At 33.1% G+C, this 24815-nt stretch overlaps 1 protein-coding gene across 5 annotated transcripts in view; it reads left to right on the top strand.

Annotated features, from left to right (window-relative positions):
- LOC123551687 (uncharacterized) overlaps positions 1-24815 on the top strand; it is a 60703-nt gene that overhangs the window by 20697 nt on the left and 15191 nt on the right. For 2 of the 5 annotated variants that reach the window (XM_053541156.1, XM_053541155.1), the window contains exons 3-5: positions 11311-11383; positions 22395-23353; positions 24600-24716. In XM_053541156.1, the coding sequence (XP_053397131.1) occupies positions 22546-23353; positions 24600-24716 (925 nt within the window). In that variant the 5' untranslated portion in view covers positions 11311-11383; positions 22395-22545. Of the gene's footprint in view, positions 1-10936; positions 11036-11310; positions 11384-20757; positions 21905-22394; positions 23354-24599; positions 24717-24815 lie in introns of those variants that run through there. The other 3 variants (XM_053541157.1, XM_053541159.1, XM_053541158.1) reach the window with 3 other exon arrangements.

Here is a 24815-nt window from a genome sequence, read left to right as displayed (position 1 = left end):
TGGGGGTAGTGGTTGGAGGCGAGTTGACTAGGGGACGAATAAACTGTAAAAGAAACATCAGTACATCACAAATATTAAAACACTTAGTAATGTGTAGAATATTACAAAAGTTATCAGCTATAAATTAAAGTTAAACCGAGTTTGCCTTTTGTAAATATACCAGTTTTGATATCACCATGCGTTACAAGTATCTTTTTCTTAAATAATGTACATTGTAACAAATATGTACGAGTATTGTGTTAAGTAATTTCTCCGTACACAGATGCCGATGCCTCCACCAAGAGAAACTAGTTTTGAAAGTCTGTTTTCTCTCTTTTGCGTTAGGTTGTGGATTCATATAGGTTGAAGAGTGCTAAATGTATTCGCTAATACTTTCTATATAAAATAGCAACGTATTACATTTCTAGTCTTTCACTTCTTGCCATTGTCTTGAACCAATAATGCAAGGAAACCATGATCGCATGAGACACGTGATAAAAATGCTAACAGGTAGACATCTTTCACTTTCATTTTACCTAGCAGTTTAAACACAAAATATGAAGCATATAAAATTATCCATAAAATCAAGCGTCAATAAAGCTTATATCTGACTACAGGCGGGAAAATGGCACTATTTACAGACATGAGTTATTACCATCATACCTATACCCGTATCTAAAATTGCGCAACACATTAAACATTAAACAGTATGGTTTAATTATACCCCTACTGAAATAACAATACATTGTTTTGTTTACATTTTTAATTTATTGATAGCATGCTTGAATCGGTAAATAAAAGTACTTTTTTTGGAACAACTTAGCCTACTGTCTCAGTTTTGTCATGCATTTAAATGTTTATCAGATTTGGAGGATCAACATTGACAGAATTAGTTTAATTAGTCCGTTTGAAAATAGTGATTTTTCATATAATTTTTTCATAAGGCGTGGACAATTAAAATTTACATTTAACGTATTTACTTAAATTTCAATTTTATTATGCCATTCACAGAGAGATGCGTATCATATAACAATATGAGCCGTGCCATGGGAAAACCAACATAGTGGATTTGCGACCAGCATGGGTCCAGACCAGCCTGCGCATCCTCGAAGTCTGGTCAGGATCCATACTGTTCGCTAACGGTTTCTCTAATTGCAATAGGCTTTGACAGCGGACAGCATGGATCCTGACCAGACTGCGCGGATGCGCAGGGTGGTTTGGATCCATGCTGGTCGCAAACCCACTAAGTTGGTTTTCTCATGGCGCGGCTCAATTATATTATTTCAAAATATGTTTCGCAATGGAATGAAATGAAATAAAAGTTAACATTTTCGTGGAAGTCTGATGATTTCGCAATCCTATTTTTTTTCAGAGGTCGTTGAACCATGAACAAACTTTACAAGAAAATTCAATTTGCATTTATTGTGTACTAGTTTAAATACTAAAATCTGGAGTAGAATAACGCAAATGTAGAATAATTTTAAGTCGGTAAGTGCTATTTATATCCTTTCAGTTATTGTATTAACTTTTTTTTAGATAAGATGTACAATACTCGATTACATATTTGACTTAATATCACACAGATCATTTACGTTATTTGCAATAACCCTTTCCTAAATATAAAATGAAATTCGTAAAATGATACTGCAAATATCTTAAAATTTATTCAATGATCATGCTAAATAAAGGGCTCTTATTAACCATGTTTAATAGCTTAACACATCTTTTGTCGTACTCTTAATTTGGTTTCTGTCATATACGAGAGCGATGGAAGTTCAGCATGTTCTTCATTGATACATGCATTCAAATAGAAAAGCAAAACAATGAAATATAATCGTTCAAAATTATTGAATAATAGCACATACTGTGAAATCATTGATATTCATGGGGGACTAATTTTCGTGGATTTCGTGGTAGAGTCAATCCACGAAATTTAATCCCAACGAACAAGTAAAATTCCCATTCATTTTATGTTCAAAAGTTGAAGTCCACGAATTCATATCCCCACGAAATTGCCATTTTGACCCAAACCACGAAATTTCATGCCACGAAATTAAATGATTTTACAGTAACTTAAAGACTCTTAGAAAACTGACATCCGTAGCTAAGTGGTCAATGTCTCTAACTTTGAATCTGTCGATTCTCACTGTTTTTGGGTTCGAAATCTTGCAGTAGATGTTGATTTGTTTTGTGTTAGGGAATTATCCAGCTGAATAACGTAAAGTCGGCGATTTTATCCAGTTATTGCATTTGCGAAGAACCCGGTATATTCCTTCTACAAGCCTGCTGGATTGTAGCCGAATACCCTAACTACTTGGTCACGTTGGCCCCGATAAAAAGTTAAATTCTTAAATCAAATAAATAAACACACCTACGCATACGCGGATAATAATATACCGTAAGCGTACACACATGAGATTCAAATATTTAAAGTTCGACGTTTTGTTAGCAAAAGTAGAATCTGGCCAGTATGGAGTGTTTACGATTCCAGTAACAATATACGATTGCTTGCCGGCCATTCCTCTCTTTCCATTTCTTGGCGTAGAAATGGATTTAATAGACTACTTTCCCGTCTTGAGTTCAAATACCTAAATTTAACATAAATTAGCTGTAGAAATCGAGATGTATTTTATTCGCATACGAGAAACGTAAATGTGCATTATGATTTAGAATTATTTTTATTGATAATCACATTTCTTAATCCCCAAATCATAATGACTGCAAAGTAATAGCTTTTGTTCTCATTGTGTGTTTATCATTGAATGAGGAAAGTATGATAAAATCTGTGAAAAGATCCTTTAGAATCGGGAGAAAATAATAAAACTTAAAATCTTAAAATATCTTCTCCTCCAAAAGCACAAGTCACAGAGCTTAGCTATTTGGCATGTAGCATTGTCTAATGATCCAAGATTGATCAAATACTGCCCATTGGGTCAAAGTTTGATCCGCACCGGGGTTGACTTGTTTTACATAGACTTATATAGAAAAAAATCTTTAAAAAATTCTTCTAGGCTAAAACAATAATACGCTTAGCGTAGATATTTGGCATGCAGCATTGTGTATCTTCTATAAAGTTTATTCAAATCATGCCCGATGGGATCAAATTGGCCCTGTCCCTGGGATTCACTTGTTTTACATAGACTTATAATTATGTGAAAAAGATTTAGAATCTTCTTGTCTAAATACTCAAGGTCTTGAGCACAGCTATTTGGCATGCAGCTTTGTGAAGTGGTTCTTTACCAACTTTGCCCAAATCATGCCACTGGGGTCAAAATTGGTCCTACCACTTGTTATACATACACTTATATAAGAAAAACTTTAAAAATCTTCTTGTATAAAACCTAAAAGCATATAGCTTAGATCTTCTACACATTTTGTTAAGTCATTTGAAAAATAATGCTCCATCATTTTGTTAAGCGGTATTTCATTTTGAATAAATGAAGTGCTTAAGGGAAACAGCTTGACTGTGTTCTGTTTGTTGTAGATCACTGCAGATAATTTTCCATTCTTTTATCATCTGTTTTGGATTCTGAAATAACTTAAGCATCCTAGCACTACATGTAAATGACCATCGCACGCATCTATTCTATATAACTTTATTCCTCGGACTGCTAGTATCATATATATCACGTAATACATTTGCTGCATAGGTTATTAGTCCCCAACTAGTTTGGAATGCCGCTTTCCTATCCTTCTGTAACTTCACGTTCGCTCTGTAACTTTCCAAAGCAAGGGCCGATCTTCAAACTACATCAATAAAAAAAAAAAAAAAAAAAGAAAAAAAAAAATGCAGGCCTTATCAGGGGGGTTGTCGCCTGCAATTTACTTCAAACAAATATTAAACATAAAGAGACAATGTTCCATGCGCAAAAACAGATCCGTATCTCAAAGATGAACGTCACACTAATGAATAAAATTTTTTTGTCATTTTTCTTTTCCTGTTATTAAATAACTTTGCGATACAGTGATTCATATTTAACTACCTTTGCACAAACATTCACCATAAGAAGGTAATGTTTAAGGGACAAAGACCAACCGTGACTGTTTCGTGTCCGGTCCATAACTCTTCTACCAATATTTAACGTCCTACATCTACAAGGACACGGTCGCATTGCATATGTTAATTGGAAGGTAAAACAATGACTATACGACGTATTTTTTGTTGTTGTATTTTCGTTTTTTTTTCGAAGAAGACGACAGATCTAATGCACCGTTTCGCGTTTGTCGTGCTAAATCGTCGTCTTTTCGAGTATTCGCGGGGGAAACAACTACAGAGTGAAAAAAACTAAATGACGACGAAAACGTCGTCTCATTCACCATACATTTGATTATTGATGATGCATGTTGTCTAATCTATTTTTAGCTATGTACACTATTTCCCTGAATTCTATTTAAAGCTGTAGTTTTGTGGACGTTGCTCATTTTTGGAATCTGACGTTCTGGTAAGTGCAAATAATTGTAGCTTTTATTAAATATAGTTTCATAATCTATTGTACATTGTATTATTGTATGTTACTCAAAACGGCTCATATCAATAAACAAAGTTGTTTACTATTAAAGGTGGTCAATCACAATTAAACAACATTTATTGACATTTTTTACTTTTTGTATATTCTGGTAGAGAATTATTTAAGGAACAAAAAGACCGATTACATAGAGTTAGATTCCTATTTGAAATGTATATTTTATTATTTTTATAAAATTTTGTAATTACTCCCCTTTAATATAAAAGTATATAAATAGCTGGGTATTTCTTTTTTTTTTCGATACAATGTCTAGTTTTACATTTGCATTTGATAGACATATCAACTATTGAGCAATCTGAACCAAAATGCAAGTTTAAAAGCTGTGTGTAGCTTCTGAATTCATTTATTTCCAATCTATCTTGGTTGCGCAACCAAGATAGGCGAAGGGAGGTAATAATAATTTTTCAAACTTGCGTTTCTAATGAATTCCATCTAAATACATACTTTTTAATGCAAATATTTTACAAATATATTACAATATGTCTAATATTTATACATTTCCTTAGGCAAAGTATGTTTATTAAATTTATACTTATGATAAAATAACTCTATCTTGGTTGGGCAACCAGGATAGGAAAATGAAATTTTAAAAATACCTCCAGTGAAAATCTAATTTGTATTAAGTGTTTAGTGAACATAAATGTGTGTAAATGGTCAGATGCTAAAGTTTCGAACAAATCCGTTACATGGCCAAAATCTGATTATCCACCTTTAAACTGGAATGATGCATTAATTAACCTAGTGTCCTAGTTATTAGCATAAGCATGTTCATGTGATTGTGACTACATTATACTAAAATATATAAACGTGTTAAGCAAGCAGATTATCTTTATGGCAATAATGCACTTGTTTTGTCTGTGTGAAGAAAGATAAAAGAAACGTATTGTTAATTTTCAAAACGACTTTAATACTATAATATGTGACGCGTGTACTCTGAGGTTTAAATAGTACACTATAGGTATAATAGTACCTCAAGCTTATCAAGATGTAATATGATTATTTCATTCACAAATTAAGTTTAGTAAGGACAAGATTTTTTGTTTTTGTGAAACTGAAACTGAAAGGCACGAGGAATTTGTTGTATTCTAAAAATAGTTCAAGGTCATAATTGTTTTGATATGCAAATCAGTAGTGACCCGAATGATAAAGCTGATGTAATATTGCAGAACAATGATAAATTACCAACATTCTGATTCAGTTTTTAGATGGTAGAGAAGGATTGTATTCATGCAACGACACTGAAATAAAGCTCAGCTTTAAATATTTTGTCACAAACCGGTATAAATTGTGTATGACTGAAAGAATATACTACTGTGTATAACCCAGGTTCGAGAAATACAAGTATTTGCTTACTGAAAGTATAACAGAAATAATTTAGAATGAAAATCAAGAGTAAGAACTACATGTAGATCATTTGAAGAGATATATTGCAGTAGTTCAAATTTCGATTAATGGTATTTCATTTAGTTTCAAAAATATTAGACAGTAGCTTTTTAGGTGAGAGATAAGTCTGCCGATTTTTCAGAACAAATCAAAAGGCTGAAAAAGAAAAGTAGCCGACCAGCTATGGGGGTCCGGGGGCATGCCAACACCCCCAGGAAAATCTTTTTAATTCAGCGTTTCATTTTCTGCATTCTGGGGCATTTCAGGAGCATTTGTTTCCACAGCAATTTATTATATATATTTTCAAATTTGTATGAGTTCACCTGTTTAATTTGGGAAAATAATAAACTTAATTTTTCTTAAAGGTAGATCTAATATTCTTTGTTTCCTTGAGAGATAATTAACATAAATACAAATTACGTCGGTTCGTATGTATAGCAGCAGCCACATACACTTTGAATGCGGTCCTAATGTTGCCTTTTCGAAAAACCATTTTATTTCCTTCTTCTCTTCTTTCCTTTTTTTAAGGATTTTCCAGGGGGGATCCGGACACCCGGACCCCTCTCTAGATCCGTGCATGATGCTTAAATCTATCACTTGCCTGATAAACCAATAAAAATACGGAACTGGGTTGTCACACCCTATATGGCTGTCTTCGCAGTGACTTTTTGATGTGGTTTAAGGTGAATGCCTGTCAGGGTATCTAAATGTTTTGTTTATACTTGTAACATATGCATATGTTGAGTTCTGCTCAACCAGAGGTAGAGCGCATGCATTTCAACTGACGTCCATGAACATACTCAAACCGAGCCTGCAAGGTATTTTTTGTGAATTGTTGAAAGTCCAACGGTTTTAATATTTCATTTAGAAAAATGTTAAGAACATGGATTTCACATATTGTGTTCCATGATCGAATGCCGATTATCGATTGGTTTAAAGAGATTAGGTTTGGCGAAAATATGAAAAGGTATTTTACATGCTACTTCAGAAAGACAAAGTTACAGCAATTATTGTGTGGTCAGCGACAGTAAAGTAGCGTTACTTCAACGTGCTTTAGTTTTGATATTTTACTTACATTTTATTCTTATATAATATTTCTAATTATACTACGTAATCTTTTATTAATCAAATTACATTTGTATAGAGAAAAATACAAACGTGCTTTGAAGAAAAGAAGGTATCGTTTCAGTCAAAGTTTTATTTTTAGGTAGGCGGAGACCGAAGTTAAACTGATACATTATCATTGCAGCCTAGTTAAAAGCAGCCTGTTTTGTAAAAACCCAAACATTTTAAACTTTATAAATGAATAATCTAATTATACATCCCGTGTCGTTTTACGTTTTTGTGGGGGTGAAACGATGAAAAGAATATTTCATTTTAGTCGAGAGAAATGTTCGTGGGATAGCTACAAACAGATCAGTTTTACCAAACGTATTGAACATTCAAATAAGAATGCAATGGGCTTTACAATAACATTTAAATACATTTCACAGGCAAGAGGTGTTCAACTACATTACAAACAAGAAGTATCTTTAAAAAAGATACACGGCTGCACCAGTCAAGGCACACTTTAAGCTACGAAATGTGCAGGCAGTTTTACATAGGATCGGGTATTTATAAAGCAAAACAAAATATAGTTTATCAATTAAAATTTTCATATTTTACATCATAACTACATGTATATTAATCATAATGTAGGAATTTTTGACAAAAAATGACTATTTTTTTTTGAAATCGTCAAGGGATACGAAATGACCAAAATGGGAACGAGTAATCTGGGGGACGAGTTGACCAGGGGGACGGGTGTTTACGTTTACGAAATTACGAGTCGAACTCTGCCGCAGGGGTTCAGGTTTATGACGCATCACAAGCCATTTCCACGGGAGCCTTGCAACGGATTATACTGTCTAACATTACAGCTCAGAGTACCTGAACACCCATTAAGAAAATATTATCTATTCCATTCGGAAACCTGTGGAATTTATCATCCACCAGTCAAAATGTACAGTTTTAAGCAGCTGTTAAATGGCCTTCACCCTAGGTATATACAGGAAGTAAAGATGAAATCAATACCCGCCTGCGGCCGGAAAAAATAAACTTCGGCTGATACGCTTTCCTGTACATATAGAAGTACACCTTTACATACATTTTTATGCACATGTTTTTAGCTCATCTGATTTTTTGAAAAAAAATGATGAGTTATTGTCATCACTTGAGCGGTTGTCGGCGTCGGCGTCGGCGTCGGCGTCGGCGTCGGCGTTGCCTGGTTAAGTTTTATGTTTAGGTCACCTTTTCTCCTAAACTATCAAAGCTATTGCTTTGAAACTTGGAATAGTTGTTCACCATCATAAGCTGACCCTGTATAGCAAGAAACATAACTCCATCTTGCTTTTTGCAAGATTTATGGCCCCTTTTGTAATTAGAAAATATCAGATTTCTTGGTTAAGTTTTATGTTTAGGTCAACTTTTCTCCTAAACTATCAAAGCTATTGCTTTGAAACTTGGAATACTTGTTCACCATCATAAGCAGACCCTGTACATCAAGAAACATAACTCCATCTTGCTTTTTGCAAGATTTATGGCCCCTTTTGGACTTAGAAAATCAGTTTTCTTGGTTAAGTTTTATGTTTAGGTCAGCTTTTATCCTAAACTATCAAAGCTATTGCTTTAAAACTTGCAACACTTGTTCACCATCATAAGTTGACCCTGTACAGCAAGAAACATAACTCCATCCTGCTTTTTGCAAGATTTATGGCCCCTTTTGGACTTAGAAAATATCAGATTTCTTGGTTAAGTTTTATGTTTATGTCAACTTTTTCTCTTAAACTATCAAAGCTATTGCTTTGAAACTTGCAACACTTGTTGACCATCATAAGCTGACCCTGTACAGCAAGCAACATAACTCCATCCTGCTTTTTGCAATAATTATTGCCCTTTTTGGACTTAGAAAATAATTTTCTTGGTTGAGTATTATGTTTAAGTCAACTTTTCTCATAAACTATCAAAGCTATTGCTTTAAAACTTGCAACAGTTTTTCACCATCATAAGTGGACACTGAACATCAAGAAACATAACTCTAACCTGCTTTTGGCAAGAATGATGGCCCTTTTTAGACTTAGAAAATCATGGGTAGGACAATATTTCTATTACACAAAAAAAATCAGATGAGCGTCAGCACCCGCAAGGCGGTGCTCTTGTTATACACAATAATGCACTGCTGTTCATTGCATCAGATTATGGCTTGGGTGAAGGTAACAACGATGTATTTTAAAAAAAAAAGTGGAAACGAGTATGAATACATGTGTATATTAATTCGAGTCAGTTGTGACAGCGCGTGAATTACAGTCTTAGCATAATGTACTGGAGGTTTGTCCATGAATATTGATTCAACACAAGTGTGTTTTCGGAACAACAATCAGATTTATGTTCAAGGGATTATGTTAATATAAAACAAACATCAGATCTGTTATAACAAAACACAAAAAGACAGTAAAATGTTTATGTATTTGACAGTTCTGGTGCTAAGTTTATAAAATAATCCCATTTACAAATGATAAAGAAAAATGACCAATACTTCAGTAACACTTAGTACTTGGCATAACATTAAGATGCGTGCTACGCAAATGCATGCTTGTTGTATTCTAGTTAATTTTGTTGAGTCAAAGCTAAAATTAATTATTTGCTCGATTTCGTTAGAAATTTTAAATAACTTTGATACGGTTTCGAAATATTTTTGTCTGTCGTTTACACAGAGTTCTGTTGTGGGGCTTTTGCGCTCTGGAACCTTGTCCTTCATACATTTGGCTGGTATTACTATTCATGACAATGTTGATTTCAAGATTGCTTAATTATTTAAGGCATTTTGAATTTCGCTTTGTCTATTATTGGAGAAATATATGATCATGTAGAAATTTCGATTTAGGTGTTTTTGAGATCTGTCATTGACTGACACACATTAGCTGAAAAAACGAAACACACACAAAAAACGGTAATACATAAATCTATCAAATATCAAATAAACCAACAAAAAAGATGATTTTGAAATTATAGAAACTATGTCTACATCTAGCATACCATGCAATACTGAAGGAAAATATTGTACACGAATAAATAGTTTTAATGAACGCGGAAGTTAAATCGTTGAATTCATTGTTTTCTCTATTTAAAAAGCTGCAAAACATAGGCATTTCCTTCCCGTCATGTGAAATTTTCATTGTATATATGTCAATTGTAGAGGATTAGGGGTGGCGCAAACATAGTTTACGTGCGTCTTTAAAGACAGAAACTAATAGTACTTAGTTCGGTAGCTTTCCTTGAACATGCTTGATTTACATGGAAAAGATATTGTAACTCTTATTGGATTGAATCTGTGTAAACGGAATTGAAGATTAAAAAGAACAAAGTTATAACGTTTATACGTAGGCAGTATTTCCGTCAGATTATTGAAGTTCGGTAAATTCCGAGGTCAAACATATATGCATGTCCATGTAGTTAAAATAAAAATTATTTGGTAAAATTCCCTATTTCGCACCTTGTTAATGAATAATGGTAATGGAAATCAGATTTTGCAAGTTTTTTGAGTGGGTGAAAGACAAATAAAGGTAAATAGATTACTATTTGGAAACTTAACTTTTCATAAATTGATCAACAGGAATGTACGTGGGATGCTATACTTACACTGCTTCCCTTTTCTGTGTACTATAATTAGCTCATTACACCTTAAAAAAATTATACCACGGCTGTAATCTATCTTGAGCAGCCATAGCTTCTGTATAATTATTTTAAAGTAAAAAAGTTTAAAACAATCACATGCTAACTTGTGCTCACATGTTGCTAGGAAATAGTATGACAAAATGATGTATATGACGTTTTTGAATGACCATTTTCCATGCCATACCTTTAAATACACCGGAATTTCAGGACCTATATATTGAGGGCTACAAATAACATTCGCGTTAGGCGGCCTTAGAAGCGATGTAATAATTAAAAGGTAATTTATCTTTTGCATATTTCAACTGTTCGTTCAAACATATTTTATTGCTCTTCAGTTTTACTTCATCTGTCATAAAACGGTTATGATTGGACAGAGGCAGCACGGAAATAAATGTTGTGAAAGCAATTTGGTACAGGATAAAATATTTGTAATTGTAAGTATAGGACATAATTTCTGTCCATAATCAAATACTGGAACGAGCCCACGAATGAACATTTGTTGGGTACAGAGAATAATAGGTAACGGTAAATTCAATTCATTCCGTAGTGTTTATTGGGTACTTTTTGTCGCATATTGGATACTTTTTAACAAAAGAAATACCCAATAAAGGTCCATCTGTGTGAACGATCGTTTTAAGTTCGAATAATGTCCGTACTATAAATATTTAAAGAAGCATGTTTCCAAACTGAGAAAAACTTTTATTTGCAGAATAGTTAGATTGCAGACATATGTGCGAGGACTAACATTGAAACCAGACCACATCAGAAATATGTAAATGAAGGTAAAACTTTATTATTACTAAGCTGAAACAAGAAAGTTCGGTTGGAATGTATGTAGTCAAGATTGTTCCAAGCAATTCTCAATGAAATATCTCTAAAATGGCATATATAAAAGTAATTGAGCCGCGCCATGAGAAAACCAAAATAGTGGCTTTGCGACCAGCATGGATCGAGACCAGCCTGTGCATCCGCGCAGTCTGGTCAGGATTCATGCCGTTCGCTAACAGTTTCTCTAATTGCAAAAGGCTTTGAAAGCGAACATCATGGGTTCGGACCAGACTTCGCAGATGCGCAGACTGGTCTGGATCCATGCTGGTCGCAAAGCCACTATGTTGGTTTTCTCGTGGCGCGGCTCAATTATCTAATAAAAAGTAAATCTAATAGAGCTCTACTCAAATAACTGATAAATAATGACCCACATTTCCTTGATGACTGCACTAGAAGTAATATGTATAAATAATACTTGAATCACTGTTCAGGTGTATGGTATGTAAAGTTATGTTTATTTTATGCTATTATCATTTAGATAGTTGACAAAACATAAAATATAAATCAAAAAATCCGTAGAATGCTTAATAATAAATAGTTCAAGAGTAAATGCGTTGGTTGCATGGGTGCATTATGTAATTTTGTTAACTCTAATTACCATAATATAATGTATAATAAGCATATAACTTTTTTTTCAAACACTATCTATGCTAATGCTATTGTATGACATTTCTATCTGTATAGGGAAATTTAATACCTGCTGTAATAGGAGAAATCTCCAATTCTTTTAAGAAGTATTGCTGATCCTTTGATTCCGATGTGATATTTGATAGCTTCAGTGTCTACTTCAGTATATGAAATAACACACATGCATATTTGGTAAATTTATGCTCAGTTTTACAAATTGTCATTCAACCAAAAATAAAACAGTTTTAAAATTTGAGTTTCTGGGTCTTCATTTATCATAACATTTTACATTTTAATAAACAATTGTTCATAAATCATGAGTGTTTTACATACGAGTTTTAAGAATCAGGATGTCGAATAGTTGAATTCGAAATTATTTTTAAACCTGCTAAGATTATGCCTTTTCTTCCTGAAAAATGTTTCGTTCAATGAATCAATGTAAATTGTCAAATATTTGTAAAAATTAATAAGGTTTGTAATAAAGCTATTATATTAAAATGCTAATTCAACAACAGTTTTCCGTCAAACTCCCGTTATGGTAATGCTGTGGTCAGCATCATTAAAGTAGCATCCCTACAACGTACTTGAGTTTTAATATTTGAGTTATATTTTTTAATTTTACAAACGATCTTTCTAAGTATACTACTCGTACTTTTGTTTTAATAGGAGTATTGAAATGTGTTACGAAGTAAATTTAGGTATACTTAAGTAAGTCTTAGAAGTAGGAAGTATGTCAGTCAGTGTCTTTTTTTTTCATTTCGTGTTAATCGAAGTTAGACAGTGTACTAGGTCAATAAAAATTGTTGATGCAAGTGAATACATAAATAATAGATTCGTAGAATATTAGAGTAACATAATTCAAGGTAAAATAGAATTATGTGTTTGATTTCATTATGAAATGTTAAGTAGCTTTTTAACATTATTTAAGAAGCATACTATTCTCTTCCATTCAGGATGTTTTGGTAATTTCCAGACGCTTGGCTAGACTTTGGTTTTGTAATTACTGTGATGAATGTTAATTTTAAGATAGCCAGATTCGGCACTGTTCAGAGTTGTATAGATACTGAACTTCTGTCTGTATATGATGAGAAAGATTTCAAATCTATTTGGAGTCCACTTCATTGTATTGTTTTGATATCTTTACTATTCAATTTATCAGCAATTGAAATAACAAACAAAAATGTAATTTTGTACTCAGATTTATCAGCGTCAGAAAAAAAACACAAAAGCCCTAAATGAGAACCGACCCCCACTTCCCCTCCACCAAAAAAAAAAAAAAAAAAAAAGAAAAAAAGAGTCGAATTTAAGGTTTGATTTACATTGCGGTTTTGCTGCATCTAGCAAAATATGCAGCAGTAAAGAAAAATGTATATGACTGATCTTTATAATAATCATGTGCTTTATGGGGTGAGGATGTAAAATAGTTTAATTCAGACTTTAGAAAGGTACTTGAAAGTTTAAGAATGAACATACATTTTCTTCCTATCACACGATGTAGAATGACCTAAAATGTCAATTGTCATGGATAGAATTTAAAATGATAACTGCATTAAAAACAGAAAATTATAACAGAAAGTTAAGACAGTTTTACACCAAACACAGTTGAGTTACGTGTTTAGTAATGTAAACGATACTTTCTGATCTACCAGTATATCTTATTTCATTGTAGTTGAAATATTTTATGAAGAAAATTATTTCCTTGTAACAAAGATTGGTCGCATTAAGGTGAAAGTATTAAATTAGTGATTATCTTAGTTTATTTCAATATTTGTAACATTTGTCAGGCATCTTTGTAAATTCATCGCAAAATAAGATCATCTGCATACAATAATCAACTAAGTCTTTGTAAACTAAGAATGACCAGGTTTTGCTGTGTAGGTGAAAACAATGAAAGATAATCATAAAACAATCTGGAACCTTAACTTTTCATGGATGTCACGAATTGTCTCATTGTGGACCAGCGGGAATGTTTGGGATAGATCGATAGAGATCTAACTGAATATATTCAGGAACTACTGTTTTTTACATAGGCGGACCGTTTAAACAATTGAATATTAAAAACAAAAGAAAACTATATATCATTACCAAACGATAACGACAAAACTGTTCATGATAGCATTCCTTGGTTTTTGAGGGTGGATATCTGACAGTGCATGTTTGTACTGATTATAAATGATGCGTGTCCTTGAGTCCTATTTATAACTGCAACGTTTAGATTAAGATGTACATTTGTATGGATTCTTACATTTGGTAAGTGCAAAGCATTTTGTTTTGTTTTATTAACCATTATATAATTCTTCCTTTTCCTTTTTCGCACTTTATTTTAGCATATGAAATATTTATAGTAACACTAAACAGAAACAGAAAATATCGCGTGAACATATTGTTAGCTCACCACCATTATCACCAGATGGTGGGGCTGTTCAAATCACTCTGCGTACGTGGTCCGTCGTCCTTCCGTCCGTCCTTCCGTTAACAGTTTCTCGTTATCACATCTTCTCAGAAACTACTAGGAGCATTTTGACCAAACTTTGTCAGAATGATGTATTAGTACCCTAGTTGTTATTTTTATAATTTACATAGATTTATAGGGGAAACTTTGAAAATCTTCTTGTCCAAAAAAACAGGGCCTAAGGCTTTGATATTTGGTATGTAGCATCATCTAGTGGTTCTCTACCAAGATCTTTCAAATTATTTTCCTAGGGTCAAATATGACACCGCCCCGGGGGTCACATGGTTTATATAGACTTATATAGGAAAATCTTCTTGTGCAAACCACAAAGCCTAGGGCTTTGATATTTGTAATGTAGCATCATCTAGTGGTTCTCTACCAAGTTTGTTCAAATTATCCCCCTAGGGTCAAATATGGCCGCGCCCCGGGGGTCACTTTATTTATATAGACTTACATAGGGAAAAACTTTAAAAATCTTTTTGTCTGTAACTTACAACATTCAACTTTGGACCACATGTATAGTTTTGAGTGGCAAGATGAACCTTGACATGAGTTGACCTTGATCTTGACCTAGTGACCTACTTTCACATTTCTGTAGCTACAGCCTTCAAGATTGGACCACGTGCATAGGTTTGTGTACCGAAATAAACTTTGACCTCGACATTGACCTATTGACCTACTTTCACATTTTTGAGAGTACAGGCTTCATATTTAGACCATATGCATAGTTTTGTGTTCCGAAATGAAATTTGACATTGATTTTGACCTAGAGACCCACTTTCACATTTCTCAAGTTACAGCTTTCAAATGTTGACCACATGCATAGTTTTGTGTACCGAAGTAAACTTTGACCTTGAGATTGACTCAGTGACTTACTTTCACATTTCTATAGCTACAACTTTCAAATTTGGACCACATACCTAGGTTTGTGGACCAAAATAAACTTTGACCCTGACATTGACCTAGTGACCTACTTTTACATTTTTGAAGATACAAGCTTCAAATTTGGACCACATGCATAGTTTTGTATACCAAAATGAACTTTGACCTAGATTTTGACCTTGAGCTAGTCTTGAAATTTAGAACATTCAATAATGGCTCGATGGTTGGCGCCAAGATCAATCTGTGATCTCTTGTCGTATTTATTAATACTACCATGATTACAAAATATATACTAAAGTATTACATAACGCGACTACTAAAATAAAGTATATATAATCTGGGTTAACGTGCAGATTACATTTTATACAGTTAAGAACTTATCCGTCAATAGTCAAAACTGTTGCCGAAGGTCTGAAGGACCGTGGCTAATTAGTTTTGACTTTTTACCGGAAAGTTATTCAGGATGTCCTCAAAATAAATGTTCAAAAAATTGTTCCTTCTAGTTTTGACTTTTACCACGTGTCTTAATTATAGAATCAAGCAATTCTTTTGCACCATGCATTCTTTAGCAACAATATTTACTAACTTTAGTATCAAAAATTGCTGTAGTATCAAACATTAACTTGCTACTGTATTGAGCATTTTTATAGTATCAGTCATCGCTGAGGTATCAAGTATTTCTAAAATATCAAGCATTGCTTTTGTATCAAGTAGGTTATATGACCTGCTGAGTGGTCACTGTACCGCTGCAAACAGTTAGTAGTCAGCTTCACGTTAGCACAAATTAATAATTGTTAAAATAATGACTGCCATCCTAGGTTACTACATACTGCTATAATCTATACATACATGTTGCTTCCATTTTGAACTATTTTAGTCTAATTAACATTTGTTTCTATAATATAAAGGTACACAGAGTATTAATAAGCCTAGCTGTGATACAAATTTTATTGTGATCTTAGTTAACTAGTTAATGTGTGTTTTACTTATGTGAAACTATAACTTTTTAGTTACCCAACTACTGGATATTTTAGCTTAAATTTGTCTATCTATCTATCTATCTATCATCTATCTATCTCATCTCATCTCATCTTATCTATCTATCTATCTATCTATTGGTCCGAAAGCCTGAGTAATGTAGCTGCATCTATAACTAAAAAGAAAACAAGAAAGCCGAATTGTCGCCTACATGAAATATTCATTTTTGATAATAATCGTTCTGTTCTCAAATTGATGACCCTAACTGTTACGTATTACTGATTATAAGATTAATGAGCGGTAAGTATAAAATGAATTGAATAAAACAGTGTTAAAGAACATATTATTTAATAAAGCAACATCAAATCTTATAATCCTGTCCCGGACTGTTGTAAGGTGAGCTACATGCTTGTTACATATATAAAACTTCCTTTTAATAATAGTTCGACTGGGAATATAAACCTAGTATCATATATCCGCTTTGGGTGATGGTCTATTGACATAGCATTCACATCCAGCATTTAACTTTTTTTTTCGCAAGCATCTGACTATTTATCAGTTTTGCCGGGAATACCTACGTAGTATTTGTAAGTGTTATCAAATCAATATCTCGATCTATAATATATACATTGGATACATTTCTAATTGATAGAATTTTGAAATGATGAAGAAATGTTTGTTTTTAACCAGGTTTTCAACGAAAACCTGAGTTATTAGATTGGGGTATGTCGTTGGGCGGATGGGCGGCGGCGTCAAACTGGTGTTTCCGGTCAATAACTTTTGTTTCGGTAAAGATATTTGAATAAAACTTGGTATGTATGTAGCTTATATCAAGACAAAGGCTGGGATTGATTTTGGGGTTTCTGGGGTCAAGGTCAAGGTCACTGTTACTTAACTAGAAAAAGGGTTTCCGGTCAATAACTTAACTTAGGAATGAGCTATCATGATGAAACTTGGTGTATAGAAAACTTATATAAAGTTGTAGCTTGGGATTGATTTTGGGGTTTCTGGGATCAAGGTCAAGGTCATTGTTACTAAAAATAGGGTTAGGGTTAGGGTTAGGGTTAGGGTTGTGCTTTAAAGTGGTGCACTGTGATTCAGTATACTTTTTTATTCTTATGAAAAATGTTGAAAACCTGGTTTCGTGGCATTGTCGCGTTTCTTGTTATATATTTGTTGTGCTTTTGTGGAGATTATCGTATTGTATTTTTTTCATCACCAACAAACAGTGTCGAAAAATATATGATAGTTGAAGTTATTTAAAGCAGGTATCTGGTACATGATGCGCGACCTTCTGATCTATTTATACTTGTGTACTTTTCCCCTTGAATTCTATTTATAGCTGCAGAATATTTGATGTTGATCTTTTCCAGGTACGTGCATATTGTTGTTGCTTCTACGAAATATATTCTCATTCTTCCTTACATATTTTTATTCTACTATTAACTGACGGTTTGTATTTATATATATACAAGGTATATTTGTTTACAGTTAACAAAACCGAAAGTACTAACCTAGTGTCCTAGTTATTTAAACATAACCATGTTTACTAAACATAAATTAGAGTTTATCATGTTATTATATATGCGTGTTTACCTTACAGGTAGTGTTTATCGAAATATTGTCGTATTTTGCCTGATTAGGAATATCATCGTATACATTGCCCTATTAAAGTTAGACGCAAAATATTTTTACGTATACACTATGCACGAACAGATTAAATATGTCACTTTGGGTGGAAGGGAATGTCAATAGACGCTCATGCTTTCAGTCCACACCAATATATAATTTACTATGAAACACACATATATAACCGAAATGCGTGGTTACAAAAGGATTCATTTGGTCACTTATTAAGACTATGAAATGTGTACAAAAGCTATTTGCCCGGTCAGTCGCCTCGTACTCTAGTACGACTTAAACTACCGATGAATTGAAAAATGAAATTTTCAAATTGATTTTCAGGCAATATCTTTTTGAGATTTTAATATGGAAATAAGTATTCTTCTATATGTAGATTTGATTTATTTGTGATAATATATCGTTATAACATAGTAGTAACAGATGTCACATACAACAAACAGTACTGCTTAAGATATTATGAATTGCTTACCAATTTTGTCACACACACACACGCATGCACGCACGGACGCACGCACGCATGCACACACGCGTATACACACACACACAGACGCGCACGCACACACACACATATGGAGAGAGAATTTATGCGACAAAACCAATTACGGCAAAGCGCTTACAGAACAAGTATGATTTTAATGAAATAGACATAATGGGAAACCACACATCGCCTGACGCGATATTAAAGCTCAGGTTGACTGAGCTTGTTCATGGACGATTTTGTGAATGTAATAACGTCTACGCCCTCAATTAAGATATACCCGCAGCTGTATTTATACGGTGGTGCACATGGAACCTTCAATGGTACACAGATTGCATTCTTTAAAAAGCTAGTTATGGTCCCCAGTGAAAATGAAATAACCTAAAACTCGGACACATTGCTTTTCTCTTAAAATTTATCAGTGATAAAATTCTATGCACATGTTTACTATAACATTCTTCCTGCATTTAAACAATATCTTTTTCAGTGTGATATGTACATTCTTGAAATGAAACATGTTGAAATATTTCACCCAAACTGGGAGCAAGTAGCTTTAATGTCAGACTTTTTATGATATTCACGAACGCGTTAAACTCTGGTAAAATCAAAATGTGTTTGTACACAATAAATGCAACGATGCACTGATTATGTGGTATTTAATTGTGATTAAGGGAAAGCGTAAGTTACTTTTTTTATTAATTTTTGTATTTGGATGATCATAGATGTTTGTTTAAAAAGAAATTTGACACAAGTACATTTTATACGTAACAATCATGTAAATATGAATACAAGTACACGGGGCTTGTATTAGCCTTTAATACTTATGGAACGCGTGGACTGCCTTGACAAGATATTTTTTATTTAATTACGTAGTTATTCCAGATTGTGTTGTGATTTTGCTGGTTTTTGCTGTACAATTAATACTTCGTCATGTGCATTTTCCAGTATATTCGGTACAAATTATAATTTGTTATTTAGATAAAACAGTTTTATTGTACATTTATTAGTTTGTCGGGTACATTTCTTAGTTTGTGTTATGCATTGACTTGTTTGTTCTGTACAATTAATAGTTCGTTATGTGCATTTTCCAAAATATTCGGCACAAATCATAATTTGTTATGTAGATAAAACATATCCGATACAAATCGTAATTTGTTATGAAGATAAGACAGTTTGTTATTTACATTGACTAATTTGTCCTGTACATTTCATAATTTATGCTGTCCAATTGATAGTTTGTCATGTGCATTTTCTAGTATGTTCGGTACAAATTATTTTTTTTTTTGTAAATAAAACAGTTTGTTATGTACATTTATTAGTTTGTCCGGTACGTTTATTAGTTTTGTGTTGTGCATTTAGTAGTTTGTTCTGTACATCGAATAGTTCGTCATGTGCATTTTTAAATATATCGGTACACATTTTATAATTTGTTATGTACATAACATATTTGTTATGTACATTTACTAGTTTGTTCGGCTCATTTCTTAGTTTGTGTTGTGCATGTAGTAGTTTGTTCCGTACAATAAATAGTTCGTCATATGCATTTACCAATATATTCGGTACAAATCATAATTTGTTATGTAGATAAAACAGTTTGTTATGTACACTTACTAGTTTGTCCTGTACATTTCTTAGTTTGTGATGTGCATTTAGTAGTTTGTTCTGCACAATTAATAGTTCGTCATGTGTATTTACCAATATATTAGGTGCAAATCATAATTTGTTATGTAGATAAAATAGCTTGTTATGTGCATTGAATAGTTTGTCTGGTACACTTTTATCAACATAACAAACTATGAAATGTACCAAATATATTGGAATCTATTAATTGTACAGCACAAACTAGTGAATGCACAGAACAACCTAAGTAGTCAATGTACATAACAAACTGCTTTATCTACGTAACAAATTATGATTTGTCTCGAATATATTGGTAAATGCACATGACGAAATTTAATTGTACAGAACTGCACAGCCAAAACTAAGATATGTACCGGACAAACTAGTAATGTACATAACAAACTGCTGTATCTACATAACAAGTTATGATTTGTATCGAATATATTGGATAATGCAGATGACGAACTATTAATTGTACAGAACAAACTAAAATATGTACCAGACAAACTAATAAATGTACACAACAAAATGCTTTATCTACTAAACAGATTATGATTTGTACAGAATATTTTGGAAAATGCACATGACGAACTATTAATTGTACAGAACAAACAAGTCAATGCATAACACAAACTAAGAAATGTACCCGACAAAGTAATGAATGTACATAAAAACTGTTTTATCTACATAACAAATTATAATTTGTACCGAATATACTTGAAAATGCACATGACGAAGTATTAATTGTACAGCAAAAAGCAGCAAAATCACAAGGCAGCCAGAGTAACCAGAATTCCGGCTACTCTGGCTGAACTCTTACTATTCTGGCCAGCCAGAGTAACCAGAGCTATGACTTCCCTGGCTGAACTCTGGCTACTCTTCATAATTATATTAAATTTGAATTACTGTGCATACATCTACCATAATACCTGTACATGAATAATTATTATTATATCAGGAGTTTAATGAATGAGGATGTTAAATCCTTGCATTGTGTCATTTCCTTCCTGTCACATGACGTATTCGTTGAATGAATGTCAATTCAACTTGATTATACTTTTTTGCGCAAAGGTATCTAGAGAGTGTGCCAAACCCGTGTTTATATATAATATGGAAATAATAATATAATTATGTTGTAGAATCCCATCTTAATCCTTAATAGTGATGACCAATGCAATTTTACGAAGTTCATGTGATAAGAAAGAAACTTAACCTATCAATCTATCTATCTATCATCGAATACTGCTTAACTCCCTTTTCGGTTATTATTAGCAGGTGCGCAGTCAGTGCAAGTGAAAGATGTTTTACAAAATTATTGTCAGTGAGATGTCAAAGTGAAAAAGTGAGACTGAAAAAATGGTCAATCTCAACTTTTCATAGATATAATTGTTATATAAATATGGATCTCATTCTGAGCGGCAGAAAAAATATACGTGTGATACTATGTGATTATCATAATAAACAATTACTGAATGATCTTTGTTTCTGTTTTAGATGTATGAAGTTGAACTACAAAACCATTCTAAAGATTTCCTATGGAAGACCCTTAATGCAATTACATGTTATATTTTAAATCGAAATATCAACTTGCTAACTCAAAATGTCAGTTAACTAACGCGAAATTTCGACTTACTAAAACAAAAGTTTTAAAAGCTTCTAGAATTCTTTCATCAAAACCATCCAGCTGGATTACGGACGTGCCTGAAGTAACGTCCGGAGGGCCAGCTCCATACAAAAACTGGAAAGTCACCATATGACCTGTAATTGTGCCAGTGTGACGTTAAACATAATAAAGTAATTGATATTGTAGAGAATATCTATGCTATTGGATTGTTTATTTTGGATTTGCTTTGAGATGCTCATAATGTTCATAGATATCAAATACATTAACTGATGGCAAAAACATTATATTAGATAAATCAACTCAATATTTCACTGAACTGCACGGAACTTCTTAAAAAGTTTGGAAATGCAACCTATGTAGGGAAATACACTATTTTTTTCGCAAAAATAATAATGTAAGGTAAATATGCGAAGTGGTCAAACCAAACATGCAACATTTACATTTTTGCCATGCTTGGCGGCCTGTGGATTATGCACTTTTTTGCTTCTCTGGTTTCTACTTGATACAGTAAACATTATCCAATAGCCTAAACCTTGTACAAAATGTTTCTGTAACTATGTCTTTTGCATGAGTTATACTAGATGGTGACCTTAATTGAAATATTTAAATATTTTACACAACGTGTATTCCGCATGAAAATGCTCTTTATTCCTGTTTTAGATCTCATCATTAGTCATCAGAAAGTGGAAAGGAAATGCGCAGTCAATACTTCCTGGTATTCATATTTTACTGCATGAAAGCGATATATTGCCAGCTGTGTCAGCAATGACTTGATCAGAGCTAATCTAAATTTAGCTTGTGATAAACAAATATGGGGAATTGTGCAGCTCTTTCTATAGAATGGAAATTTGTTGGAAGGGATGCAGAAATGAAAAAGGTGAAGGAACTTCTAAACAAGAAAAGATCAGTTCTTGTTTTTGGAATGAGAAAAATTGGGAAGTCAAAGTTCACTGAAGAATTGTACAGAGAGTTGTGCAAAAGTGAGAATTATAAATGTGTGATCAAGGATTTTGAATCTGACGACATAGAATCAGGACATACGATATATAATTGGTTTATCGAATTCTTTATTTCCATAGATGCGGATAAAGAAAGAGAACGTTTTATAAACCAATATCCGTCAGAAACAATCGCATGCAATTCATGTGAAAATTGCCAACTGCCTGACAGAGACAAGTGTTTAAAACGGAACGATCTGATAAAGAAAGCCATTAATTCCTTAATAGATACCTTAGGCAACTGTAAAAGTGAATTTTTGCTTTTCCTAGATAATATCGACAAAATTATGGATAGCCCATTAAAAGACAATTTTCTTCATTTTCATCGCCAATCACTGAAATGCCTAAAATTGCGAACAGTGCTTGCATCAGCCAACAAACCAAAACAAACGACAAGAAATTATGTATCTTTTGAACTTAAACCGTTAGACAAAAAAGCAATTTTGGAAATACTCTTTGAAACAACTGAACAAAGGGAGAACGATTTAGAAGACGAGGAACATTGTAGTGAAACTGTAACATATTCACCAGAACTTAAGGTATTCAAGAAGGAAAACAAACCATATATTGATGCTCTTGTGGGTTTATGTGAAGGGCTTCCCTTAGCGGCTATAATGTCAGGTGAGTTCTTATATTCTTTTCGGAAGATTGGTACTTTCATTAAATACCATACAGAATTAAATCATTACAGAAGAAATATATTACTGTTAATATTATGCAATATATATGTAATAATATACATACAAAAGGCATTTTACTGGAATTGCTAAAATGTGGTATATGTTGTTATTTTACTCTGTGGTCCTTTTGCGGTCATGTAGAAAGTCTGATATTATTGTCATAGAATTTCGCTTACCGGCTTAGAGAGACCTTTAAACTAAAATGACCTGTGAAGTTTCCACTTTTTCTATTTAATGACGCCAAACCTGTTTTTTATATAAGTGGACTAGTTTGATCACTACTATTTATTGTAAAGAAAAGGAAGATTCAGGAAGTGTTTCTGCACATGCGTGTTATCGAATGTACTCAGTTGCTACCGTAGAAGAGCGCTCTGCTCTTTATTGCTGGAGGTGATGAAGCAGTTATATCAATATAATGGCGTCCATAATAACTATGTGACGCTTTCATTTTCTTTACAGTTTTGACATTAGGTCACTCCCAGACACACTCTTCAACGGTGAATTCAAATAAAATACTAGCAATGTTGATGTTTCATAGCCCCGTTAACATTTGCTACTTTCCTCCGCCAGTTTGATACTCGTATGCAAGTTAAACTGTAGTTCAAACAAAACGCTACATCTGTTAACTAAAAGCAGTTACATACAACATTTAGAATTTGCCCAATATGTATTAAAGTCATGCAAACATGAGCTTACACTATTAACGATGATATTGTTCTCAATTTGACCAAATGCATAATTTAACAATAATCTTTGTCATGTTGTCTTTTCGATTGAATTTCTGATGTGCGTCAGTGCCCGTGTGGAAAGCATTACTTGTTCCTGACTGTTGTGGGTACGGAACCATCCTATAGATTTACATGGTATACTTGCGTGTAAGGTTTACATTCAGCTTGCTTACATATGACGTTCAAAGGTAGTTTGCCGTGCTTGAAATATTACCTGTATAGTCTTCATCATGAGCATGCTGTTACAACGCCATTTTCAATTTTTCTTCATAATGAAACAGTTTTTATGAATTAAACGCTTTGTATTTCAGCCAAAGGTCAGTTTCTGAATACAGGCTACACAAAGTGTCAGAAATATTTGAATTTGAATATGAAAACGAAGCGTGACTAGATAATTTGAACAGGTTAGCAAAGGAGCAAAAAGCTTAGAAATAGACGAACTAATTGTCTCAATTTCAGGTATGTTGTTGACCGAGGATGATTGCTTACTGACACCTGCAAATCTTGTAGAAATTCTGATTTGCATGCGACTTACGAGTCTCAGCCCAGACAACTGCCCACCAGATGATCGCTTAGGTAAATATTTACATATATTGTTGATATATTTTGTTTCCTGTTATTTATTTGGTGCTTGTTTGTGCACATTTTGTCATATTTTCAAAAATGTTTCAAAAT

This window comes from Mercenaria mercenaria, chromosome 4 (genome assembly GCF_021730395.1).
Source record: "Mercenaria mercenaria strain notata chromosome 4, MADL_Memer_1, whole genome shotgun sequence".
Classification (NCBI taxonomy): Eukaryota; Metazoa; Mollusca; class Bivalvia; order Venerida; family Veneridae; genus Mercenaria; species Mercenaria mercenaria.
Note: the sequence above shows the minus strand (reverse complement) of the source record. Positions and strands in the feature narration are given on the sequence as shown.